A 26,640-nucleotide genomic window follows, 5' to 3' on the forward strand; every position below is an offset into this window, starting at 1 on the left:
AGCTGCATATGAGACTGGATCTATATTTCCCTCTCTCCCAGGATCTGATCCCAGATTATCTGATTTGAACTGGATTATATGAGTCTGTACTGCCAGACTCATATAATCCAGTAGGGTAGGGTAGATCCAGCCTGAGTCTGCACTGACCATATTATACAGTTCTACCTGCATGAAATGACAGTGTAGGTAAGGCTATAGGCCCCATCTACACTGCCATATAATCCATTTTCAGAATGCATGTTAACTGTGGTTCAACCTGGATAATATGGCAGTGTAGGACCCCTTCTACACAGCTTTATAAAATCCAGGTTCTCTGCTTTCTACTGGATTATTTTGCAGTGTAGATTGATTCAGATAATCCAATTCAAAGCAGAAAATGTGGACTATCTGCCTTGATATTATAGGGAATTAGAATGGATTATAGGGAATTATTATTGGATTATAGGGAAGTGTAGAAGGACCCTAGATGGGTCCTAAGAAGAGGAAGTGAGAGAAGATGACAATGTTCCCATGTAGGCTGGATCTACACTGCCCTATATATCCCAAAATCTGATCCCAGATTATCTGCTTTAAACTGGATTATATGAGTCTACACTGCCAGATAACCTGGGAGAAGCAGATAGTCTGGGACCAGAAACTGGGATATGGGGCAGTGCAGATCCAGTCTGAGTTCATACTACATGAAATGATAATGTAGATAAGGTTCTAGGCTCCATTGACACTGGCATAGAATTCAGTTTCTAAATACATATTAACTGCGGTTCAAACTGGATTCTATGACAGTGTAGATGGAGCCATGGCATATAGTCTGTGTTGTATAGGCTTTGTAACCAGGGTTGTCATGTTGGGCAACCCTGACATCAATTGTGACTTAATATTATTCTATAGTCTGTTTTGTTTACTTTCTGTAACCATTTATATAATGTCTGCTGTCTAGTGTTAAAAGATCTTTGCTTAGAATAAATGTATCCGTTTCTTTTGAATGTGGCGCTTTTCTTGGATTCCTTTGGGGAGGGAGACCTCAACTGCCCAGGACTTACAACTCAGGCCCCATCCACACTGACCCTTCCATGCAGGTTGATCTGCATTGTAGGGTGAGTGTAGACTCATCCATATATGTCTGTACTGAACATATAATCCAGTTCAAAATGCATGCAATGTACAGTTTAGATGGAGCCAAAGGCCTCATTTGCACTGTTGTATAATCCAGTTTTAGAATTTGGATTAAATCAGTTCATAATGGATTATATGGCAGTGTAGGTGGGGCCTAAAAGGAAGAAGTGAGAGAAGAAAACAATGCTACCATGTAAAATGGATCCACACTGCCCTGTTCCCCAGGATCTGATCCCAGATTATCTGCTTTCAACAGGAATATATGAAGCTGCACTTCCAGATAATCTGGGATAAACAGATTATTTGGTATAGGATCCTGGGATATGGGACCGTGTGGAAGGGATCGTAGTCTGTGCAAATGTGTGTGTCATTAAACTGTGTCATGTTGAGATCATGTTGTGACCACGATGACATGGCTGTGCCAATAAAGTTTGTTAAATTCCATTAAGAACTGTTTGTGTGTGTGTTTTAAAATGCTTCGCTGGGGGGATCTTGTCCTTGTGGAAATGCAAAAGTGTAGATAGTAGCGAACCCTGTTCTTAGTAGTCTGCAAATGGAGAATGTGTCCAAAGTGTTGTTTGTTTTTTTTGTGTGTTTTTTTTTTGTTGTGTTAGGAGCGACTTGAGAAACTGCTTGTATTAAAGATAGTGAACATTTCAAGAAAAGAGGTGCCTGTTCTTATGTTGGCAGTAACATAAGTGGATGCACAAGAGTCCGATTTTTTATATTTAAAATCGGAGAATACAGTTATTTTGCTACATTTGTTCTGATTCTCTTTTTAAAAACTTTCTACTCCCATTATGTCAGAAATCGTGAATTTTGGATGGTTGCTTTGTTTGTTTTTCGTGTCAGGAGTAACTTGAGAAACTGCAAGTCGCTTCTGGTGTGAGAGAATTGGCCGTCTGCAAGGATGTTGCCCAGGGGACACCTAGATATTTTGGTGCTTTATCATCCTTGTGGGAGACTTCTCTCATGTCCCTGCATGGGGAGCCGGAGCTGATAGGGGGAGATCATCCACACTCTCCCCGGATTCGAAACTGCAACCTGTCGGTTTTCAGTCCTGCTGTCACAGGGATTTAACCCACTGTGCCACCGAGGCTCCTTAGTCCAAGGTGTGAAGCTGTGGCGAAAAAGTCCAATGCAAGTCTAGGCTGCATCAGTAGGAGTCTCATGCCTCAATGGAGGGGAGCCACAGTCCCATTCTGCTTGCACTGGGATCATCCTGTGTTCCTTTCTGGAGACCACAATCCAAGAAGGAAAGGGTCAGGCCGAAGTGTCCAGAGAAGGAAGGGCCACCCAAAGGGTCAACGATTGTTTGCAGATTGTTCTTTTCAGAGCCAAACTAGACATCCCAGGGAAGAACGCACTGGATGCAAGGAGTCGGCTGATACCAGTCTCTTTGAGCAAATGCCCAAAAAAGACAAAGCAATGAATATGTAGCTTTCCTAGTCTTAGGGTGACACCACACTATAGAACAAATGCCTTTGAGCCCATGTGAACTACTTTGCCTCAAGCCTGTGGAATCCTGGGAGTTGTAGTTTAGCTGACAGGGTCAGTGCAGATGGGGCCTGAGTCTTAAAGTGCATCTGTGCTATAGAATTAACTCGCTATTGAAGTAAAAGACAGTCTTTTAACTTATGGAGATATATATGGATGAGTCCAGGTGGCCTTTTATTGTATCGTACTGTCAAATAATGCAGAAGAAACATGGTACGGATCAAGCTCCAGCGCATGCTTCAGCTCAAGTGACTTGTGTTAACAAACATACATTACTTTCAATAGCTGTAATATAAAAAAGTAACACTTAAATGCAACTATTTTATGAATTGTTTACTTCCAGGGAGTTAGTCTTGTGACTGTTACTAAAGACTCTTCCAAAGTAACTTCCTACGGCAAAACATGCAAGCGGGGTGACATTAGCTGGCACTGTCAATAACCATTCAAGGATTTGAAGAATGCATCTACAATGTAAAATTAATGCAGCTTTTTTTAGAGGGATAAAGCCAGGTAGAAATAGTAGTAGTAGTAGTAGTAGTAGTAGTAATAATAATAATAATAATAATAATAATAATAATAATAATAGTCTAAAAACTGTGGCGATATTTTAGAATACCTACAGTGTCAAAACATTCTGGTGCCTCTTCACTTTAGCAATCTCTGGATTCCATAGCATCAGACATGAAGCCCCTATAGCCCCCCCCCCCCAATTCTCATGGTGGTCCACGAGAAGGCCTTACTGGTACATTATTTAAACTGTTATGTTTATTAATATCATGATCTGATCACCATTCTCAATATATCCCATATGTATGGGGATATTGGGGTAACGGTACAAAAGGTTTGCTAGGATAGACCCTCTTTCACCCAGACTCAGCCCCCCCCCCATCAAACTCAGCCCCCCCCCCCTGAAATCAAAATCCTGGCTACGGGCCTGCATAGCATTGAACCGTGGCAATCAAAGTGGTGTCAAACTGCATTAATTCTACAGTGTAGATGAACCTTTAGTCCTTACAAACAAAATACATTCCTCTCTCTTAAGGGTGTATCTGCTCTGCAAATGTCATGGCTCAATGCTATGGAATTCTGGGAGTTGCAGTTTTGCAAGGTCTGCAGCCTTCTGTGTCAAAGAATGCTGAGAAAGTGAAATGCTTTGCAAACGACAACTCCCAGGATTCCATCGCACTGGACCACAAATGTCAGCGTGGGGTCAAACTAATCCTGAGTCCAGAGCTTGAACCAATTCACCATGCTGCCTCTCTGTTTCTGGCACTTTTGGGCAAAGAAGGCAGAAGGCCTGTCAAACTACATCTCCCAGGGTTCCCTGGTGTTCAGGTGCCTTTCCCCAGGTGAGTGTCAGTTCCTCCTCTTGTCCTCCAGGGGGCCCTTGCCATGTGCTGCAGTGTCAGTGTTTATTCCAGGAAGGAAAGTGAAAGAAGCCAAAGCTCAGCACATTGAATCCCAGCTGCCTGTTTCTCTTTGTTATTGAAGACCCCCAATCCCACCCCTAATCAAAAGAAGACATAGCTTGGTTGTGGGAATGGCAGTTTCCCAAGGATGGAAGTCCAGATGAATTGGAAATGGCCTCCATCCCCATGACCTCCCTTGTGCAAGAACCAGCAGCAGCCCACACTCCATAGCCGCCAAGTCTCTCCACACGAGCATACACCCCCAGCTCAGCCATTTGACTCAAGCCCGTATGCTCCAGGAAATCTCCGCAGCTTCAATGGAGATCGCCCAGTTGATCCCCTCCCTTCCTCAAGTAATATTGAAAAACAAAAACTCTGAAGGTGTTTGGGCTAATTAAGAAGAGGAAACAGCAGTGAACCTCAAGACTCTGAATTTAGTTTCATTTTCAGCTTAAAATTCATCCCCTTTTCGGGAAAACAATTGGCTTCTTAGGCACGCCATGACCAACTCAGGCTGTGTCTACGTCGTCTCATTAATACAATTTGACAGCACTGTGTCTGTCTCAATAAAGGCAATCTCCAAGTTAAGGAAGAGGGGCTGACAAAGGGCAAGATGGATGGATGGCATCCTTGAAGTGACTGGATTGACCTTGAAGGAGCTGGGGGTGGTGACGGCCAATAGGGAGCTCTGGCGTGGGCTGGTCTATGAAGTCACGAAGAGTTGGAAACGAATGAACAACACACACACACACACATTCTTTGTGGTCTCCGTGAATCACACAATTCACTGTTTGGAACCTTCTACAATCTAAAATATTTTGGTGATAACCCTGCCCACCATCCTGAGGCGATACAAGGCCCGATTACCACCAAAACACCTCTTTTTTTATTTTAAAATAGCATTGATTGTAAGATGCACACCAATTTCAGTAACAGCAACAGAGAAAAAAGCTTTATTCATATATACAAACAAATTTATGTATATAAAGATGCACCCCATTTGTAGAGATGTTTACAAGGAGGAATAGTGTGACTAGGCAGTTCCAAAAAATTGGCCCAATGTTACCTAAGTTCCTCACTTTGACATGGCCCTCCGCTCTACAATACTGACATTTTAATGCCCATGAACATTATCCTTCCAGCCCTGTCTTTCTGAATTTTGCACTTTCCTTTAGCTCTATCTAGGAATTTGCACAAACCCAGAGCCCTCTGAACTCAGCACTTTTATCGTTCTGTATGGTACTGTTTTTATGTTATGTTTTATTGTCATATGTTTTTATTTGGTTTTATTTTGATGGCATCTTATGGTGTTATGTTTTTAACTTTGTGCTCTTTGGGCTCATCCCTTGTAAGCCGCCCCATTCCCTTAGGGGAGATGGAGGTGGGGTATAAAAATAAAATTATTGTTGTTGTTGTTGTTATCTTAGAATAAAATAAATATGGTAATTTTAAAATAGTCAGGATATAGAAAAAAGAAGCATGTCATACATGCAGGACTTGTATGGTGTTTTCATGTTTACAACATGGTTTTTTTTTTTTTTTGTCGTGTCAGGAGCGACTTAAGAAACTGCAAGTCGTTTCTGGTGTGAGAAACATGGTAAAACAAGCATATGACCATCTACAATCTAGCTATCTATCCATCCCATTTAATTGAGACTGGATGGTTCTACTTCAGAAGAAAATTAGCCATAATTTGCAGTGGCTATTTGAGATAGATGGTCATGATGGCTACCATCATCAGGAGGTATAATTTCTATCAGAACAAGGAATGTTGCAAATGGTAAGGGCTGAATGAGGCATGTAACCTAAGGTCTTTTGCAAAGAAAATAAATGATTTTATTACTACTAATTTTCATTCCTAGAGAGAAATGTGACTGAAAAGAAGGCTATACAGTGCAAAGAAGATCTGAGAACAAGGCCGTATATACGTATCTGCACTACAATATAACCCTATACCGGTTTTGCTCAGAACTAAGTTGCACTGAGGAAAGTCTGGAAAAAGTTACTTTTCTGAACTGCAATTTGCCCAACCCATGATTGTGGGAGTTGAACCCAAAATATATATTTTCAAGCTTGGAAATAAATGAGACTTTCCCAGATAAATGTGTACTGCTTTGTCATGCAGATATCATGATGAATTCAGTTGTCTTCTTGCTTAGTTAGAAGAGAGAGCACATAAAGAACCACAAACAAGGGCATCAAAGCTTCACGTTTTCCTGTTCCAGTAAGATGAGCTTCAGTTTTCTGAATGGTCACTCCACTCAATTCAATCATTGCTCCCATTATAAGCATCTCTTCTTCAGATAAGAGCTGGACATCTACAGTAAATTTCTTTTCATCATTTCTTAGGATATTTCGTAATATGATATCGATCTTTGGAAACATAAAAGAAGCAAAATCAAACCACACAAATCAAAATATTCATTGTAAATAAAAAATCATTGTTGTTTTTCTATGGAAAAACTATAGTGTACAGCCATGTATCACAATTTGATTATGGAACTCTTTTGCCATAGTTAGCTCTGCCAGTGCTGAGAAGCTAGCAGCCACATTACATTTTACATTTTAGGAAGGCAGAGGTTTATAGAAGGCTCCTATGAACTCATGCCCTTTTTCACCAAACAGTTATAGTGCTATTGATCCACTTTAAACGGCATGGATGCATCATATGGAATCCTGTGGGGGTTTTTTTTGTTTGCTGCTGCATTATAACTTAAAACCGTCTGCAAATCCTGGGATTCCATAGAATTCACACTTATTTCAGTTTTGTAAAAGGAGTATCTACTATGTATTAACATGTCTGTCAAAACATATAGGGAATGTGTGATTAGAGTTCTCACCAGTTCCAGCTGCTTGGGCACAATCTTTTTTTCCACAGATATTTCCAAGAGCATCAATTGTTCTTCTTCCAGTTCTGAGAAAGAGGGCAAAATAATCAGTGGAAGGAAAGGGTTCCATACTAGGGCAGAATGGCTGAAGCAGAGAGCTGGTATTCTTATCAGCAATACGATAAGAAAGAGCCATAGTTTGCTCTAGCATGCTGGGACATGCAAACGAAGCTGAGTTATTGTCCTCTCACAGTAGTAACTGGGAGTCATTGGCAAATCTGTGAGAAACTCTAGGAGAATATGCAATGAGTTATTTGTCCATGATGTATTATTACTGAACAGATCTAGATGCCTTTCAAGAGGGCCGTGGGAATTTTCAAGCAGTCTGAGATTTGAAATGCAGCACTTATCTGCAAAATCAACATCTGTACAACCGAATCGGAAGAGGCTTATGGGATGAAAGGTCTTTTAGTGACATACATTCATATGGTCACTGTATTTTGGAAGTTGTGATACTTACTATCTAAAGCATCTAGAAAATAAACAATTGCCTTTGCAAGTTCAGTGATGATGACTCCACTGCAATCTTGTAAACACTAGAGGGGGCGGAGCATGGGAAGTGAACGGTGTTAGATCCATGCTTGTCTTTCCACCGAAATATAATTAATTAAACCCTATAAATGCAACTTATAGCTGGCTGAAAGATATCTGCAAGTCTTTCTGAAAGCTCAGTGCAGAGAGATTTTCAAGGTTTTCCCTGCAGTTAGAGTTAGATATAGATATAAATCAGCCAGGCATACTCCCAACTCCTGACTCCAGCCATCATAAATCATCATGGATCAGGCAGGAGGAAACTCTGACACCTCAAAGAAGGTAATGTCGACAGATGGCAAACTGGGCTATTTAATTGCATTAATGAATGAAATAAACTCTTCTATTAAAAGCTTAGCATCTGAATTGGTAGAGATTATACAAACTCTGTCAGAAATTAAACAACATGCAGATAATAATGAATCAAGAATTGAGCAGTTAGAAAAAGAGATGAAGATATTGAGATCTAGATTAATTGATTCTGAGAACCATCATTGTTGTCAGAATATTCATCTGAAGGGGGTGCCAGAACGTATTAAGGATTTAAGCCATTAATGAACTTGGAGGACCATCATAAGCCAGTTTGTGCTAGAACTGTGTGCTAATTATGGCCTAAGCCTCTCAAGAATGATATTGAGAGAGCTCATAAATCCCTTCCCCTTCAAGAATCCTCAGGTTGCACCCCTTAGGGATACCATTGTGACTTTTGTCAAGGGAAAAAAAACCTGAGATTTCATCTTCAAAAAGATGAGGATTATCTGGAACTTACGTCACAGGGATCACAAAATATTCATATACCCAGATTTGGCAAAGGAAACAAGGAAAGACGGAAGGCTCTATGACCAATAATTGGATGTCTAAACAAGGCTGGAATTAGATTTATGTGGAGTTTCCCTGCCACAATACTATTTTATAAAGATGGAAAAGAAACATACAGTTAAAACTTTGGGAGAAGGCACTGAACTGTTCAGTTTGATCTTTACCGAGACATGGCTAGCAACAAAACATCTGGATGGGATCATTGCTTGTGCTTAAAAGTATGTATTGACAACAAATCTCTAAAATAAATAAAAGGGGGGGGGGGAATGATCTCATCCCTGGAGTGTTGGAAAAAATGTCACGGTAAATTCCCAATAAATAAAGTAGATATATTCCCAGTAGGGTTTCAAAATAATCAAGAAATGGGACAAATCAGTTAAAACTTGGATAGCAGGAACCAATAAAAATAGAATTGCCAATTCAACATTTTACTCTCCAGAAAGAAATGGAGGATGGTGGGGGTGGGCACCAAATTTACAAAATTATTTTGAAGCCTGACAGTTAACAAGATTAATAGAATTAGATTTAGATGATTGAAGAATATGGGCCAGAATTGAAAAAGAAATTAACGGATGGGATCATTGCTTGTGCTTAAAAGGATGTATTGACAACAAATCTCTAAAATAAATTAAAGTGGGGGGGGGGGGGGCACAATGATCTCATCCCTGGAGTGTTGGAAAAAATGTCACGGTAAATTCCCAATAAATAAAGTAGATATATTCCCAGTAGGGTTTCTAGACAATAAAAAGAAACATATATTAATTAGGCAAAGTGGTAACAAATTTTAAACAAAATGGATTGAAATTGATAAGAGATCTCCTAAACTCAGATGGGACAATTAAGGACTGGGAGACAATAAAAAACAATTATGGCCGATGTAACTGGCTCCTTTGGAATGGATTGAAACAAAGGATCATGAAGTGGAGGAAACAAGAAGGCACAGAAACAGATTTTGATCAAATTTTAAAGTGGAAATTAGAAAAAGAGAAAGGCCTGATGGGTTTCATATGCAAGAAATTAGTTGGAAATCAATATAAATTGAAACAAACATTATTAGAGATGTGGAAAGAGGACCTGAATAACAATGATTTAGACACTGAATACTGGATCAATCAAAAATATCAAGTATATAAGGATAAACATAACTAAATCAACCACAAAATTGGCACAGATGTGGAAAAATTGGCTCCTGTATACATATATGGTGGGAATGTGACAGAGTACAAGAATTTTATAATAAGGTAAAGAAGGAAATGGAAGAATGAATAGGGCATACATTGGTTTTGAATAAAAAGATTTTTTCACCCAGAAATTAGACATGAACGAAAACATCAAGGATTGGGGGAAATTATAAAATACATGATAGTTGCCGCCCAAGCAACTGTGGGCTTGGGTTGGAAAGACCATAGAAAGTGGGAAGTTAAAAAATGGTATGGATACCTAGCAGACTTTATGCTCCAGGACTACATCCTTGAACCAAATCCTTTATTTTGGTCATAAACCAGCACAGGAGAAATAAGAACCAAATATATATCAGGTCGAATTAAGAATAATTGAGTTCTGAAATGGGGAAGATTGATAGATAAAGTTGAAGGAAAAGAAAAAATATAAAGAACTGAACCATTCTTTCTATGATTGTTCAATTAAAATAATATTTGAATGAAGAAAAGTACTGTTCCCAGAGGGGGGGGGGGAAGGGGTGTAAAATCGATAGATACAACTGGGAGATAAAGGTAGATTAGACAAGGATAAGAACACTAATAAAATAATATTTGATATGTATTCTGAAATGGTGATGGGTTGGGATATTATTGTACCTGGGTCTGCAATAAAAACATATTTTAAAAAAAGAAATCCAGAACTTATCTGCAAGTTCAACATCTGTGCAACTGAGTCAGCAGTGGCTAATGGGGTAAAAGGCCCTTTAGTGGCATACATTCAAATGGTCCCTGTATTTTCGAAGTCGTGATCCTTACCATCTAAGGCTTTGAGAAAATAGTGAACTGCTTTTGCAAGTTCAATTATGATGACTCCACTGCCATCATTTAAATTCTCCACCAGATCTTGCAATTCTGGGCCATCAGCCTTCAGCTTGCATTGGCCAGGGGCTTCAAGTGCCTCCTCCAGCTAATAGTATAAAGAAAAAAATGATGTTAATGCCAACTAGTTACATGGACCTAAATGCAGGCATTTGGCACACAAATGCCAGCAAGGGTTGCTATTAGGGTTGGATAGGTTCATTCGAAAGAATATGAAACTCGTAAAAAACTTCCGACTTTTGGGCTTCTGAAGCAATTTTAAACCATGCAGGAAATGTGGGAGGGGCAAATCCACTTACCTTTTTTTCGGAAATATTCCATAATGTTTGGATGTCTCCTAAGGTTATTTTAATTTTCACAGCCATTAAGCAACTTTGGTAAAGCCTAAACAGTTTTAAAATTTCATGGTTTCCCTTCCCCAGTGATGCAAAGAGGGATGAGGTGGCTGTGGCTAAGCACAGCCATTGTTGTAGTTTGTGAAGGCCAGGCCCCCAATGATAGAGATTGCAAAAGGCCCTGGTGTTAAACTACATTTCCCACACCGCCTTGCTGTTCATTAGCCAAAATGCCTGCAGGACCCCTATAGCTCATTAGCCATCTGTAGCAGTCTTCATCTTAATATGAAATAAACTGACTGAATCTACAAAGGTGTCTAAAGAGAAGGCAGCAAAGCAATAAGCAACCCTAACCCTTTCTTTATTTGTCATCCATGCAAAGATATGTGTCCACCACAAAAGGGGAGCCTCAATAACTCTCCACACCTTCCTTTTTGGCAAAATGTGTGTCTTGGCTCTCCATGCCCTGCATCCTGATGTTTGCCATTATTTGCCACCATCTGCCATGATTTTTTTTCTTTTTGCCATTTTTCCATGGCAGGGATCGAACTTGCGACCTCCTGGTTCTGGGAGTGGTGCACTCTCTCCGGGCCACCGACTGCCCTGTAGCAAATATCAATTTGGAACTTATACTTATTCATTTCCCAGCAGGAAAGAAGGGGGTCAGTCTAAATGTCCCTTGATGGGGTCTGTGTATGATTTCTGTTCTCCACCAATTTAACACAGTTTGTGCTACAAAAAGTTTCTGGAGTAGAACAATACTTTCGAAGTAAAGACCACCCAACGAAACAGGAAATAACACTTTAAAACCAGGAACAGATTTTCTTTATTAGTAAAAAAAAATGAGTTTTATAAAGACTGAATTTTTTTCCCTGGCAGGGATCGAACTCATGACCTCCTGGTTCTGGAACAGGTGTGCTCTCTTAGTGAACCACAGACTACTTTGTAGCAAATAGCAATTTGGAACTTATTCACTTCCCAGTGGGAAGCCAGGTCAGTCTATTAAAACTTTTTATGAAAACTTTGAAAATTTGCCAAAAGTCCATGCGTAAGTCAAAAGTTATGGTGAGCTAACAGTGCTCCATATATATCTTCTACCACTGTAGCAAGTTTAACCAAGATTGGTCTAAAAATGAGGGAGGGAGAATCCCCTGAAGTTTCCCCAGTTCCAGTACTGTTTTTTTCCTACCACGCATGCCATCAAAGAAGTGATTTGGAAGTTTTGGAAAGTTTTGATTTTTTAAAAAGTTGGAAGTGACTTTAGAATCAAACCAGCAGCGCCCCCTACATCCAAAATGAGTTTTGAACCATTTTTTGGATCAACCAAGCCTAGTTGCTATGTGATGAAATTTGAATCAAGAGCATGGAGTAGTGGGAGTAATTTTGAGGATGAATTTGCTTTGTTTCTGTCCTTTAAATCAGTTCTCATGTGAAAAGACTGATGCAAACATGAAATAGACAGCCACTGGCTAGTTTCAACTTTCCTGCCAAAGAGATTATAAATCAGATAATCTCCTAAAGATCCCTGCCAATAAGATTCCCTTGAAGGATGTGTGAAGGGGCTTCCTTGGAATACTATTATTCTGTGAAAGAGAAGCAATGGCTGCTGCGGAGCAGAGAAGAAAATCTACACATATTTCATCCTCCACTGCAAGAACAAAAGAGTTGCAAATGTTTTCTTTCTAGTGCTCTTTTATTCTTTTTCATAGCATGTTTTCAATGGTTTTTAACAATGACATTTTAATAAAAAAATTAATGTTAGCTTTGAGTCCCAGGATTGGGGAAAAGGCAGCAATTTTTTTTAAAAAAAGACTGTAATCAAAACAAAAACAGTAACACTCCTTTTTTGCACATTTTTCAATTATTCTTCATATTTGGAGATTTTAATTTTTTACCAAAAGAATCTTGGATTTTGTAGGGGGGAAAAACCATCAACTTAATGCAAAGAACAATGTATGTTGTGCATTGTGTTTTAAAGTACATTGGTTTCTAAAGAGTGATTTTCTCACTCTTTCTCTCAAAGGACAAAAGAATTTGTAAATAACTTTTACACATTTTCCAGTCAATAGATGCTAGCAGTCCCCAAGTTACAAACTTACTCAGGTAAGAACAGGGTTGCGACAAACGGAAGTGAGAGAAATCTACCCCTAAGAAGGGAATTGCGCTCTTGAAGAGTTATGAAGGGGGAAAGGTGTCTCCACTGAAGCTTTATCACCAATCCTAGTATCCACAACAAGCCACATTTTTTCAAAATCCAGTTATCACAGGGAGAGAAAGTGAAGTGAGATCTTCTGAACAGGAGCACAGACAGGAAAACAAATACCACAGTGGTGATAATGCTAACCTATTTTCCCCCAAAGCTAAAGAAGATATATTTTTGGTTGGAGCTACACTTGACAATGGGAAATGGAGAATAATCTTGAATATCTCCAAATATGATATTGGGCTGGAAAGACACAAATGGGAGAGATCCACAAAGACAATATGGCAAAGGATTTGTGAAGGGAGGGCCAATGTGCTGGAAACAAATGGTGAGGAAACCCTCAGGCTCAAAGGAAGAGCCTAACACACCACGAGAATATCCTTACCTGGAACATTAGCTTTTGTAGAAGGTCCGTGTTCCTCATTACAGCCACAAAGCCAGTTAGAAACACACCTCGCAGATTTTCAGATAATGATGAGAACCGTGCACATGTATTTTCAACCGCCCAATGTATAGATAATATACTGGACATTATGGGTACTAATAAAGAGAATTGAGAGCTCAAGATCAGATGTTATGAACCCATTTAAGAAAAAGGTAACCCAGAGCTAGGTATTTGGTATTAGTGGTAATACTTCATGTTTTTGAAAATATTACATTTATGTCACCATGCAAACTCACCATAAAATGTTCTCAGCAAAGAGCACAAGCACAAGGAGATATCTCACTGGTAAAATTAAATTTCAGACCTTTCTTAAATGGTTAGAATCTTTAAAATTCATATCCTCATCAGGAGTGAAGGTTTGACTTATTTGTTGTATTGAAATAGATTAATATTGGATTTAGAAGGCCTTTAAGATAAGGGTCTCCAACAGGGCATCTTCAGGTACCTAAAGATATCTTTAGGCCAGATCAAGGCAGGCTTTTATCCCAGAAGCATCCACGTTAAAAAAACGTAGATGTTTCTGGGGGCTTTTCCACATCCACCCCAGAAAGCACACACTTTCTGGGGTGGGTGTTCAGATGTTCTTTCAGGACTAGCCTGAGAGACGGGGTGGAGGCCCCCTTCCTCACCCCAAGCCCCCAGATCCCTTAGAAAAGTAATAAAAACGTATGTGGCCTCCATTAGAAGTCTCGGCAAGTTCTCCTGGTGTGCAGAAATGACATGCCAGGGGAGCCGGGGGGGGGGGAGGAGTAAAATCCCCCCCCCCCCCACTCTCCTGGCACGTAATTTCTGGGGGCTTGGGGGGAGGGAGTGGTCATTCCTAGTTTACTGGGTTTATTTAGCCCAGTAAACTGTGGGAATACTGTCTGAGTACTGCAATCCAGATTTGGAAATAGTGGATTTATCCCACATCTTCCAAGAAGGCACAGAATAAATCCACTATCAAATTAATTAGTTTTTCCTGGTTTGTAGTAAATTAATTTGGGACTTTCAAGAACGTTATCTGGACAGCTCCTCCTTTATTGCGGGAGTTCCAGCAATAAAGGTCCTGTCTGGACGAGCCCCCGGTATCCCATGTCTGACTCACAACATTCACCTTGATAGACATGATGGACAAGTCTACTCCCATGGCACAAATTCCTAAGGTATTCATCAGTTCGCCATTTTTAAGTGATAAAAAATATGTATAGTATGGCTTTCCTTTGCCCGAGGGTTTTTTTTTAAAATCCCACACTGCAGTAATATTGTGTTTTTCAGAACCTCATATCTCCTGAAATATTATTGAAACCAGACAACGAACTTATTTAAAACAGTGGTCTTCAACTGACTTACTTCAGAGCTTGCATTAAACCCCAACTTCTGAAACATGAACTTTACTTACTTTCACAACCCATTTTCCACAAAGGCTCTTCTTCTATGGAAAAAACAAGCATAATAAGAACAAGAGAGTCAGGTATATTATTCATGTGATCTGAATTAGAACAGAGTGTAAACAGATCCAACTGAATGTTTGTGGCGCTCCAAGAGCTTTTAACACAGTTATGCTGCAATGATGGTTTTAGTTGGTCTCAAACTGGCTTGGTGCACTTTTGGAATTCAAGAAATTGTCCAAAGCATCCAATGACACCCTCCTGAATCGCGTAGTATGTGGCACAATAGTTTACTTGCTACTTTCTTTTAAAAACCATCTCATCTTAATCTTTAATGGACATGGAGACTGTACTATACTGTCATGTTTAAGTTTTATTTCCTTCCCCATCAAAAGAATGGCTCTCTACATGCAGTGGCAATATGGGTGTTGGGGGTCACCTCCCCAACTGAACACATGAGAAGAAAACCTCCCTCAACACATCCATGCACTCATGGCTCTTCTCCCCCTCCCATCATTCATCAGGGAATACCTATCAATGTTGCTGTTCTAGACCCCAGATGTGATGACGCAGCTAGCTCAAAGCCGAAAGGAAGGCTAGCGGCCGACGGTACTGGAGGTGAACGACGAATCCAATGCTCTAAAGATCAATACACCATAGGAACATGGAATGTAAGATCTATGAGCCAGGGCAAATTGGATGTTGTTATTGGTGAGATGTCAAGACTAAAGATAGACATTCTGGGGGTCAGCGAACTGGAATGGGCCACTTCACATCAGATGATCACCAGATCTACTACTGCGGACAAGAGGAACATCGAAGAAATGGAGTAGCCTTCATAATTAATAAGAAATTCGCTAAAGCAGTGCTTGGATACAACCCAAAAAATGACAGAATTTGAGTGCAAGGAAAGCCTTTCAACGTCACAGTGATCCAAATATACGCCCCAACCACAGCTGCTGAAGAAGCAGGAAGCACTGTCCCTTCAAGATAATCTGCAGCAAGGTCTTACACATACATTGGGGTCCCTTGTTGCCTCTGCTCCCTCCCCACTAGGCATGTGAGCTTGCTTAGCTCACACGTGTCTGGAGGGGTTTCATTCACACATTCTAGATGGACAAAAGACAGGGAGAGTCATCTGGTGCACCTTCTAAATACCTCCCACTGAGTGGGTTGATAGCTCAATTCAGTTCCACAGAGAGGAATCTGGCTGTTTTATTATTATCCATGTTGTAGTGACATCTAAGTGATTCCTTTATTACATTGCACCACTCTAGTGCTGTATTCTGTTTTAATTGCCATGACAACATGCTGGGCTTCATAGTATAGTGAGGCCTAAGAACTACCTTGAATAAGACTGCACAGCTCCTCTCTGTAAACTGCAAATCCCAGAATTTAATGGCAGTAAAAATGGAATATAGGGCTATTAACAGCATAGTGGGATGAGGATATCAGATGGATGTGGATCTTGACTAGGAAGAGTGTGTAAGAAGCATCAACTTGTTTGGAATACAGCAACCAAACTACTGATGAAAGCTAGCCCAAGTCATCATGTTATTCTTATGTGATAAGACTCAAATTAGCTACCAATATGTTTTCAGATATAATTTTAAATGGTGGATACCTAGGTCCCGATCAAATTAACTTTAAGATGCCACATATGGTCTCCTGTGGAGATTGACTTCGGCTACTTTCGTTTCAGACTAAAATGACAAATGAGACCTTCTCATTTTATTAATTTTTTTGAATTTTGAAATGTCTTTATGTTTGGGCAAATACTTATAATGATGGTTTAAGGCATCAGGTGAAAAAGTGACATTTGTCTCTTAAGAATGTTGGCACTATGAAATCACCTCTATTAATGTGTGAATAATATTGAGAAATAAAATATTAAACAAATTTGCTAAACTTTACTTACCCGGCTTATCGTTAATCCAAGTTCCTAGTTTATCATCTGAATAGTAGAAAATATCTGAGGAAAACCAAAACAATGTTCATAACTGCAATGAATAATATGAGTTTTGCAGATTAACATTTGATTACAAACATTGCCAATAACCTTCTAAATTTGGAAATGACACCAGGGCAGGAGTATCATCCAAAAATAGGCCATTAAGCAGTTATCTGGGACCAGAAGCAAGTATAATTGAACTCAACTGGATTAATCTCTGAGTAGACAGCATGAGTAGGTATTTTAGTATGATCAAGCATTTTATTAAACTGTTTTTATTGCTTTATTAATACAGGGCAATTGATGTCAATGGCCTTACTAGCATGTATTGTAATGAATTAGAAGGCATTAGGTGTAAAATGAGCAATACTGTTATGGAGTAAGGGATTCCTCCAGATCAGAAAGTAAAAACAGTTGGCTTGAGAAAGGGTATGTGAATTGGGCCTTCACATTCTCATTCCTACCAATACATCATATTTAAAAGCATCTGGCCCTACCAAGTTCCTGACTCTGTCCTGAGATCACAGTATGAGTCTTGTTTTTGCTAGCTATCTAATATATGCAAGTAAAGAAAGCAGCAATGCTTGCCACTCCCTAATGGGCATTGCAATGAATCAAATGTTTCTCATCTAATAGAAAGGATAAGCAAAAGAAACACTGTTGTTCCTTTATGTCCCCTCCAAAGTTATTTGCAATGAATTTATTACAAGTTATGACCATGCTCAGGATTAACATACAAGAAAAGAGAGGATGGAAGATTATCCTTCTGTTAAGGATCAGATTGTAAATAAACATCTATTACCTACTGATTCCTTTTTTATTTTTAGTTTCTTGGCTCTGAATGCCAGGGTGCAAGATTTTGGGATATGAATTGTCTTCTTACTATTTCTAGTACCCTAGAAAAGAGAGAGAAAACCAAAACCCTGGATCAACTACAAGGAAAACGGAATTGATGTGAAATGAGGTATTTTGTTTATTCCCTTGAAATTTGTGAATGGTTTAAAGCAATTCAGATCCAACCTTCAGCCCCAATTCGACAAAGGCTTTAGAAACGATACCGCCTCCCATTTGGCTGGATTTCATAAATGGTGCATCTTCCACAGCCTCTACTGCCGCAGTCACAATGTACAGGTCCTTTTTATTCTCCCTTGATTGTTTAATGAACTCATGATCTATGTCGATTTTTCTGAAGCAGAAAAAAACATACGTCCATTATCCAAAATATAAGTAACAGCACAAGTTGCCCAGAACAATCTATATAAATAAAAATGTAATGTTCGTTTGTGGGATTAACAGAACTCAAAACCGCTGGACGAATTGACACCAAATTTGGACATAAGACACCTAACAACCCAATGTATGTCCTTCACTCAAAAAAAATTGATTTTGTCATTTGGGAGTTGTAGTTGCTGGGATTTATAATTCACCTACAATCAGAGCATTCTGAACTCCACCAACGATGGAATTGAACCAAACTTGGCACACAGTTCTCCCATGACCAACAGAAAATACTGGAAGGGTTTGGTGGGCAATGTCCTTTGCTTTTGGAGTTACATACCTACATCCAGAGATCACTGTGGACTCAAACAATGATGGATCTGGACCAAACTCTACACAAAGACTCAATATGCCCAAATATAAACACAGATGGAATTTAGGGGGAAATAGACCTTGACATTTGGGAATTGTAGTTGCTAGGATTTGCAGTTCAGCTACAGTCCCAAAGCATTCTGAACCCCACCAACGATAGAATTGGGCCAAACCTCCCACACAGAACCCCCATGTGGGCCACAGAAACGTGTGGCAGGGGACGGCTAGTCTATATAAATAAAAATGTAATGTTTGGTTGTGGGATTAACAGAATTTAGAAACCACTGGACGAATTGACACCAAATTAAGACAGCATACACCTAACAACCCAATGTATGTCCTTCACTAAAAAAAATTTTGATTTTGTCATTTCGGAGTTGTAGTTGCTGGGATTTATAGTTCACCTACAATCAAAGAGCATTCTGAACTCCACCAATTATGGCATTAACCAAACGTGACATGCAGGACTCCCATGACCAACAGAAAACACTAGAAGGGTTTGGAGTTTGGGAGTTGTAGCTCACCTACATCAAGAGAGCACTGTGAACTCAAACAATGATAGATCTGGACCAAACTTGGCATAAATATTCCATATTCCCAAATATGAACACAGATGGAATTTGGTGGAAATAGACCTTGACATTTGGGATTTGTAGTTACTGGGATTTATAGTTCACCTACAATCAAAGAGCATTCTAAATCCCACAAACGACAGAATTGAGGGAAATTTCCCACACAGAACCCCCATGACCAACAGAAAATACTTAAGGACATCAAGTCCAGCTCCCTTCACTAGGGCAAGAAAACATAATCAAAGCCCTCCTGACAAAGAGCCATCCAGCCATAGATATAGATAGATAGATATGATTCACACACACACACACACACACACACATAGTATGATAGATGTGAAAGGGACCCCTAAACAAGAACAATTATATGTTGCATGTTCCAGAGTAGGCCAACCAGACAATCTCTACATCAACACAAGCGTAAAGAAATTACATATATTAGAAATCAACACTTTCTCTTTACTTTATTTTCCAGATCACCAGACTGAGCCACAGCAACACGTGGCAGGGGGCGGCTAGTCTATATAAATAAAAACGTAATGTTCATTTGTGGGATTAACAGAACTCAAAAACTACTGGACAAATTGACACCAAATTTGGCCACAAGACACCAACCCAAGCAATCTATGTCCTTCAATCACAACCCCCTCAAAAAATTTCCCCCTCTCCCCTTAGAAAGACATTCAACCGTAAGCCTCGGGGGGAGGGGGGAGGAAGGAGTGTTCATGCACAGCCAGTGGTGAGTGCGCATGCACAACAGGCTCCCATGGAAGCCCTCCTTTCAGGAGCTGGAGGAAAAGCCCTCATCCCCTCAGGCCCGCCTCCCTGTGGCTATCCTTTACATGCTGGCCAGGTTGCTCTGCCTCTCCCGAGTTCATCTATCCAGACCTGGCTAATTTACCGCTGATGGGATAGATTCGGGAGAAAGGAAGCTCCGGGGAAGCAAAGGCAATCAAGCTCAGAGCAGATCTATCGATAACCCAGGCTCAGACCAGAGAAACCCCAATTCTATTCATGTCAGGCAGGAAGACCCTATCCAAACCTTCCCAACAGATAGCCATCCAATTCCAACCCCATTCTGCCAGACAGGAAGACACAATTCATTCGAGAAATATAGCACCTCAAGCATATAGGATCAAATACCATAATAATAATAATAATAATAATAATAATAATAATAACAACAACAACAATAAATATGATAAATATAATAATAATTCAAAATAATAAATATAATAGGCTTTAAATCAATGATATGACACGCAAAAATCTGTCCCAAAGAACAAAAATTTGATTTAGTCATTTAGGAGTTGTAGTTTTATAGTTGTAGATTTATAGTTCTACTATAATCAAAGAGCATTCCAAACCACACCAATGATGGAATTAAACCAAACTTGGCACACAGGACTGCCATGACCAATAGAAAATACTGGAAGGGTTTGGTGAGCATTGAGTTTTGGAGTTGTAGTTCACCTACGCCCAGAGCACTGTAGACTCAAACAATGAAGAATCTAGACCAGGGGTCCTCAAATTAAGGCCCGGGGGCTGGATACGGCCCTCCAAGGTCATTTACCCAGCCCTCGCTCAGGGTCAGCCTAAATCTGAAATGACTTGAAAGCTCACAACAAGAACAACAACTCTATTTCATCAGCCAAAAGCAGGTCCACACTTCCCATTGAAATACTAATAAGTTTATATTTGTTAAAATTATTCTTCATTTTAATTATTGTATTGTTTTAAGTGGGTTTTTTTTTGCACTACAAATAAGATATGTGCAATTTGCATAGGAATTTATTCTTTTCAAATTATAATCCGGCTCTCCAACAGTTTGAGGGACTGTGACCTAGCCCTTTGTTTAAAAAGTTTGTGCACCCTGATCTAGACCAGACTTGGCACAAATACTACATATGCCCAAATATGAATACAGATGGCATTTGGGGGAAATAGACCTTGACATTTGGGAGTTGTAGTTGCTGGGACTTATAGTTTACCTACAATCAAAGAGCATTCTGAAACCCACCAACGATAGAATTGGACCAAACTTTCCGTTTTCTGGTGGTCTCTGATGACCTTTCTGACACCACCTTGCAACATCCCCCCCAGGGGTCCCAATCCCCAGGTTGAGAAATGCTGCCTTAAGGCCAGCCAGTCCAACTCCCTTCACCAGGACAAGAAAAGATAACCAAAGCCCTCTTGACAAAGAGCCATCCAGCCATAGATATAGATAGTAGGACTGGGCGGTTTCGTTCGTTAATTTCGTAATTCGTTATTGATTTGTATTTAAATTAGCTTACAATCCGATATTGAGCCATGCAGGAGCAACTAAAAATCGAAACGAATTTTTCAATTTATTTCGTAATTGTTTCGTAATTGGTTCGAAATCATTTCGAAATCATTTCGAGATCATTTCGAAATTGTTTCGTTATTATTTCCGTATGTCTAGTGCAAGTTTTATAGTTGTTGTTTGTTTTATCAGTGATAAAAAAATAAATTATCACACCAACAGTCAACAACAGAGGGAGAGGGAAGCTTCAGAAGTTCCCCCTGTCCCATTTGGAGGTTTTTTTAGCGTATTGCACAATCGCGTCCGCCATTAACGAATCAATTCGAAATTTACGAAATTTCGTAAATAACAAAAAAAATTTAAAGAAAAATTCGGAATTCTTTTAAAAAACGAAACGCAATGGACCCCCTAAAAACGAAACGAGTTTAGAAACAAATTTTTCCGTTGTTACCCAGGCCTAATAGATAGATATATATTATTAACACCCCCCCCCCCCACAAACACACACGCATATGTATATGATAGATATAGTATTATAAATTTGAAAGCGACCCTTAAATAAGGACAATTCCATGTTGCATGTTCCAGAGTGGGCAAACCAGACAATCTCTACATCAACACTGTTAAAGAAACAATAAGAAATACTGTTTACCCACAAGAATAAAGAAATTATATACTGTATATGCTCGAATATAAGCCGAGTTTTTCAGCCCCCTTTTTAGGCTGAAAAACCTGTCCTCGGCTTAAATTTGGGTGAGGGTCTGACGGGAACGTGTGGGGTTGAAATAAGAGCCCTTTCCACACGCCTTCCCACCAAGCTTCTCACCTCTTCTCTCTCAGCCCCCACGCATCTTTTCCTCCTCCAAGCCCAGAGGAGAGCGAGGCCGTGGACAAACCTCATGGCCGTAGCTCCATTCTCCACCAAGGAAGGTGCGCATAGAATGAGGGGAAAGAAGGAAAGGCGAGCCTTCCTTGGTGGCAGCGGTGGCAGCCCCGGCAGCAGGGCTTTTGCAGCCTTTCTCTCCTCCCTTGGCCCACGTGCGGCCGTGGGGACAGTGATGTGAGGAGGCAGAGAAGCCGTGCATGGGGCAAGGGAGAAAGGAAAGGTGCGCAACTTTCCTTCCTCCTCCCTCGCCCTGCGCATGCCTTCCTCGGCAGCGGAGGCAGGAAAGGCGCGCATCTTTCCCTCCTCTTTCGGCCCGTGCGAGGGTGGGTGGCCATCTTTCAGGGGTGCTTTAATTGTGATTCTGCTGCATGAAAGCAGACAGGGGTTGGACTAGATGGCCCTTGGGGTCTCTTCCAACTCTCTTTGTTGTTGTTGTTGTTGTTGTTGTTGTTGTTGTTGTTGTTATACTATAATTGAGGCTGGGTGGCCATCTGTCAGGGGTGCTTTGATTGTGATTCTGCTGCATGAAGGCAGAAGGGGGTTGGACTAGATGGTCCTTGGGGTCTTATACAATTCCTCATTAGTATTAATGTTGTTTTTATCATGGCTGGGTGGCTGTCTGTCAGGGGTGTTTTGATTGTGCATTTGCTGCATGAAGGCAGAAGGGGGTTGGACTAGATGGTCTAAAGAATATCTTTCAACTACTTATTAGTATTAATGTTATTATTGTTGCTGCTATTATTATTATTGAGGCTGGGTGGCCATCTATCGGGGTGCTTTGATTGTGCTTTTGCTGCTTGAAGGCAGAAGGTCCTTGGACTAGATGGTCTTTAGAGGCCCTTCCAACTCTATGATTATGATTATGGTTATGATTAGTATTATTAAGGATGGGTTGCCATTTTTCAGGAGTCCTTTGATTGTGCTTTCCCAGCATGAAGGCAGAATGAAGGGGGTTGAACTAGAGGTCCTTTAGAGGTTCCTTCCAACTCTAGAATTCTATGAAAGGAGTCTTAGTCAACCACGAGTGGAACATGTTTAGTATTGTCTTTTGTTTAGAATTTTTATGATTTTCTGTTTATATAGGCATTGAATGTTTGCCTGTTACTGTTGAGACTCAGCGTCTGTCTCATGCACCTACTACTAGTAGTAGCCTTTCGTTTGCGATTGCCTCCTTCTTTGAAAGTGCACCCGGTGTTCCATCGTTCGATGCTCAAGTTAGCTACCTCTGAGTCTCGGCCTCGAGTGACTGAGAGTATTTCGCGCCCTGTGGCTCCGCCTGTGGAGGGGGGGGCCTTGGAGGGGGGGATAGTGTTGAGACTCAGCGTCTGTCTCATGCACCTACTACTAGTAGTAGGAGGAAACGTAGCTTAGAGAATGATGAAGCTCAGCGGCAGCTGAAAAGGATCAGGGATTTGTTCCTAGAAACGACCGATGAGGAAGATTTTGCAGGTTTTACTCGCGAGGAAATGGAGCTGGATGATTACAGAGGTGTAAAAAGAGTAGCCAGCAGCTCAAATAGCGATGTAGGATCTGTTGCTAAACGCCTGAGAGATGTAGCAGATTGTGGGGAATTTGACAGTGAAGAGGAAAATCTGGATTGGACTAAAGTGCAAGAAGTCATGGATGTCCTTAACGCCCCCACCTCAAGCGATGAATTCCAGGGGTTTCAGGATAGTTGGGATGTAGATAATTCCTTGCAGGATGGAGCACGGAGTGCTGACTGGCAACAATGGCGCAGCATGGATTCACCTGAGGAATTGGACCCAGCTGACAGTAACTCCAGCGATTCGGATGAGATTTAAGCAGCAGCTTGGGGACAGACTAATCGCAGAGTTCAAAGTGTCGCATGCCGTGTGCCTTGTGTTAACTCCTGCCTGAGTTCTTGTTACAGCTTCGTGTTACCTGATCCTGTGAACAACCCTGCTGGTTCCTGACTCGTGAGTCTTCTGTGCTTTGACCCTCGGACTGCCTGACTACGCCCCTGCTTAATCCTGTTAACTTCGTTGAACCGCTCCTCATGAGGATTGCTGTATGCTGTTTCGTTGGCTTTTGGAATGGACTATGTTTTCCTGCTGAATTCAAGCTGTTTGTTTTGGTTTAAGACTGACTTTCCTTTTCGTCAGCCAAAGCTGACTGGAACCGCTTTGTTTACTTCTCTGCTGCCTGCAAGCCTCTCTAATTTACATCTCTGAAGTGAAGAGTCTCCTTTTGTTTTGTTAATAGACATTAAACACCTTCTTTTAACTCTAACGGTGCCGTTTGTGTTCCTGCCTGGCCTGGGTCTTGACAGTTACTATGTTGGAAGTAAGTCCCCATGTGGAGATAGGGTGGGATACAAATTAAGTTTTATTATTATTATAAAATTATTGTTGATACTGTATTGCTTTTTTTTTTTTTGCTGACCCTCCTTTTCCACTTACAAAACTAGTTTACCATTTTTCTTTGAAATATGGTAAATATTCAAAAACATTTCCCCTACTGATGCCTCAATGAATGTAATTTATTGATATCTATTTTTATTTTTGTAATTGGCCAGGACTGGCTGCATTTCTCACCCTCAGCTTATACTCGAGTCAATAAGATTTCCCAGTTTTTTGTGGTAAAATTAGGTGTCTCGGGACTTCCGGTTGGTGGCTGAATGAATGGAGGATGTGTTCTGAGAGCTCTGCTCAGGACAGCCAGGTTTGTTGAGTCAGGGGGATGGACCCCCTCCTCTGTCAGACAGACTGAGGTTCTCAGAGGCAAGACTCTTAGTGCGATCGGCCAACGGCATCTAAAAGGTGTCCCCCTCAAGGAAGCATCTTGAGAACGCCCGGCAACGAGGCATAACAGGGCAGACTCAACCCAAGGCAGGAGCCACATGGTTCCTAATTACTCCATCAGCCACCGGCACAAAGAACAGAAAGACTTATAGAGCGATGGAACTAAAAACAAAGAAATCTTCTTCTGGGAACTACAACCGGCTAGAAAAGGAATGCATAGCCACTGAATAAATACCTGTTGGACAACAGACTTATCGAAAAACAGAAGGTAACTGGGGATGGGGTATGATGAAGGAAAAAAGGAAGGAGGAGTAATTAAAAAAATATCTAGACAACTCAGGAATTATTTAATTTTATTTCAACTAGCAGCTGCAACTAGCAATTTCGGTTTTCTCTTTTCCAAAACCACCACAGTTGGGTAGAGCTAAACTTAAAGCTCCCACCCAAGGGGACAGCAAAACCGTGCCAACTGGGATCATGAATGGATGAGAGAGAGAGAGATCCCGGAGGCCTGAGGTATAGCAGGCTGTGGTCGGGGAAAACAAGGCAAGCAAAAAAGAAAAGAAAAAAGGAAAGTCCGCCGCCATTGTAGTTCGTGGTTTAAATGTAACAACACCCCTCCTCTCCACGAGAAGGGACCTAGATAATCAAAAGAAGAAAATACACTGACCTTGACAAAGCCATGATTCTTGGACCGAAGCCAGAGTGAGGAAGAAAGGGAGGAGATGACCTTGCTGCCCTGTTGCCAGGAGACGTCTCCCTTGTGGGAGGGAAGAAGAGGAGAGAGGAGGAGACCGTGACGGGAAACAGTGACGGGTGACGAAAGAGCCACGCGAGGTGGGAAAGGCACCGTGAGATAGGAAGATATTGCGAGAAGAGGACGGGCAGTGAACTTCACGCGAGAAGAGAAAGAAGAGGAGGTGAAGCAGTTTCCTGACAGGGAGGAAGAAGGGCATCCAAGAAAAAAGAAGCAAGCTAAGTATAGTTTAAGAATTCAAGTGGGCTGAGTAAGGAAAGAATAAGAAGGATAAGTTATTGAAAGAGAATGAAAATGGTTAAGGAATAAGGGCTAAAGGAAAGAGTCAGAAAAGAAAGAATCTTAAGAACCGTAGGAAAATATAAGTAATAAAAATTAATAATTAATAACAATTAAATAATAATAATAATAATAATAATAATAACAAAATAAAATCAACAAGAACTACAATATATATATATATATATACACACACACACAACAATAACAACAACAAACATAAAACAGAATGCAGGGTGCAAAAGGGAAAGCATCACAGCCGGCAAGGTTACAAACAAAGAGAGACTCTCTGATGGAAGAGACAGCACCTAAGGAGACAGGACTTAAAGATATATTGGAGCAGATTAAAAAATTGTCAGCCAAACAGGATAAACAACATAAAGAACTACAGGAAGAAATTCAAAATTTGAAAAAAGACTTAAAAGAAGATATAGGCAAATTGCAGGAGGATGTAGATAAGATGAAAAAAGAAAACCAAAAAATAATTCAAACCCAAGGAAAAATGGAACATCGGATTAACAAACTAGAAAACTTAAGTCAAAAAATCCAAGACAAAACAGAACTCTTGGAAAATAGAGAATTAGAATACCAGCTAAGAATAAGAAACCTAGAAGAACCAAAAAATGAAAATGTCAAACAGATTGTAATAGATCTCTTAGCAGACCTGCTAGATGTGGAGACAGAAATCATAGGACAAGATCTGGATAGGGGATATAGAGTTCCAACGGGATACGCGAAGAAAAATAAGAGAGCAAGAGACGTCGTAGTCAGTTTCTGTAGGAAAAGTACAAGGGATGAAATTCTAAAAGAAAATACAAAAAAAATCTGTACACTATAAAGACCACAAAATAACTATTATGAAAGAAGTTACTCAGCAAACCCTGGCAAGACATAGGAAATACTCCTTTTT

The 26,640-nt window shown here is 40.4% G+C and overlaps 1 protein-coding gene across 1 annotated transcript in view; it reads right to left on the reverse strand.

Moving 5' to 3' along the window:
* Positions 1 to 4,960: 4,960 nt before the first annotated feature.
* The window catches only part of LOC137097371 (gasdermin-A3-like), a 28,274-nt gene continuing 6,594 nt past the window's right edge, over positions 4,961 to 26,640 (reverse strand). The window contains exons 3-10 of the mRNA XM_067470036.1: positions 17,621 to 17,786; positions 17,403 to 17,496; positions 16,568 to 16,621; positions 14,661 to 14,693; positions 13,220 to 13,374; positions 10,234 to 10,384; positions 6,860 to 6,933; positions 4,961 to 6,392 (exon numbers count right to left, since the gene is read on the reverse strand). Of these exons, the coding sequence (XP_067326137.1) occupies positions 6,159 to 6,392; positions 6,860 to 6,933; positions 10,234 to 10,384; positions 13,220 to 13,374; positions 14,661 to 14,693; positions 16,568 to 16,621; positions 17,403 to 17,496; positions 17,621 to 17,786 (961 nt within the window). The 3' untranslated portion in view covers positions 4,961 to 6,158. The remainder of the gene's footprint in view (positions 6,393 to 6,859; positions 6,934 to 10,233; positions 10,385 to 13,219; positions 13,375 to 14,660; positions 14,694 to 16,567; positions 16,622 to 17,402; positions 17,497 to 17,620; positions 17,787 to 26,640) is intronic.

This window comes from Anolis sagrei, chromosome 6 (assembly GCF_037176765.1).
Source record: "Anolis sagrei isolate rAnoSag1 chromosome 6, rAnoSag1.mat, whole genome shotgun sequence".
Lineage (NCBI taxonomy): Eukaryota > Metazoa > Chordata > Lepidosauria > Squamata > Dactyloidae > Anolis > Anolis sagrei.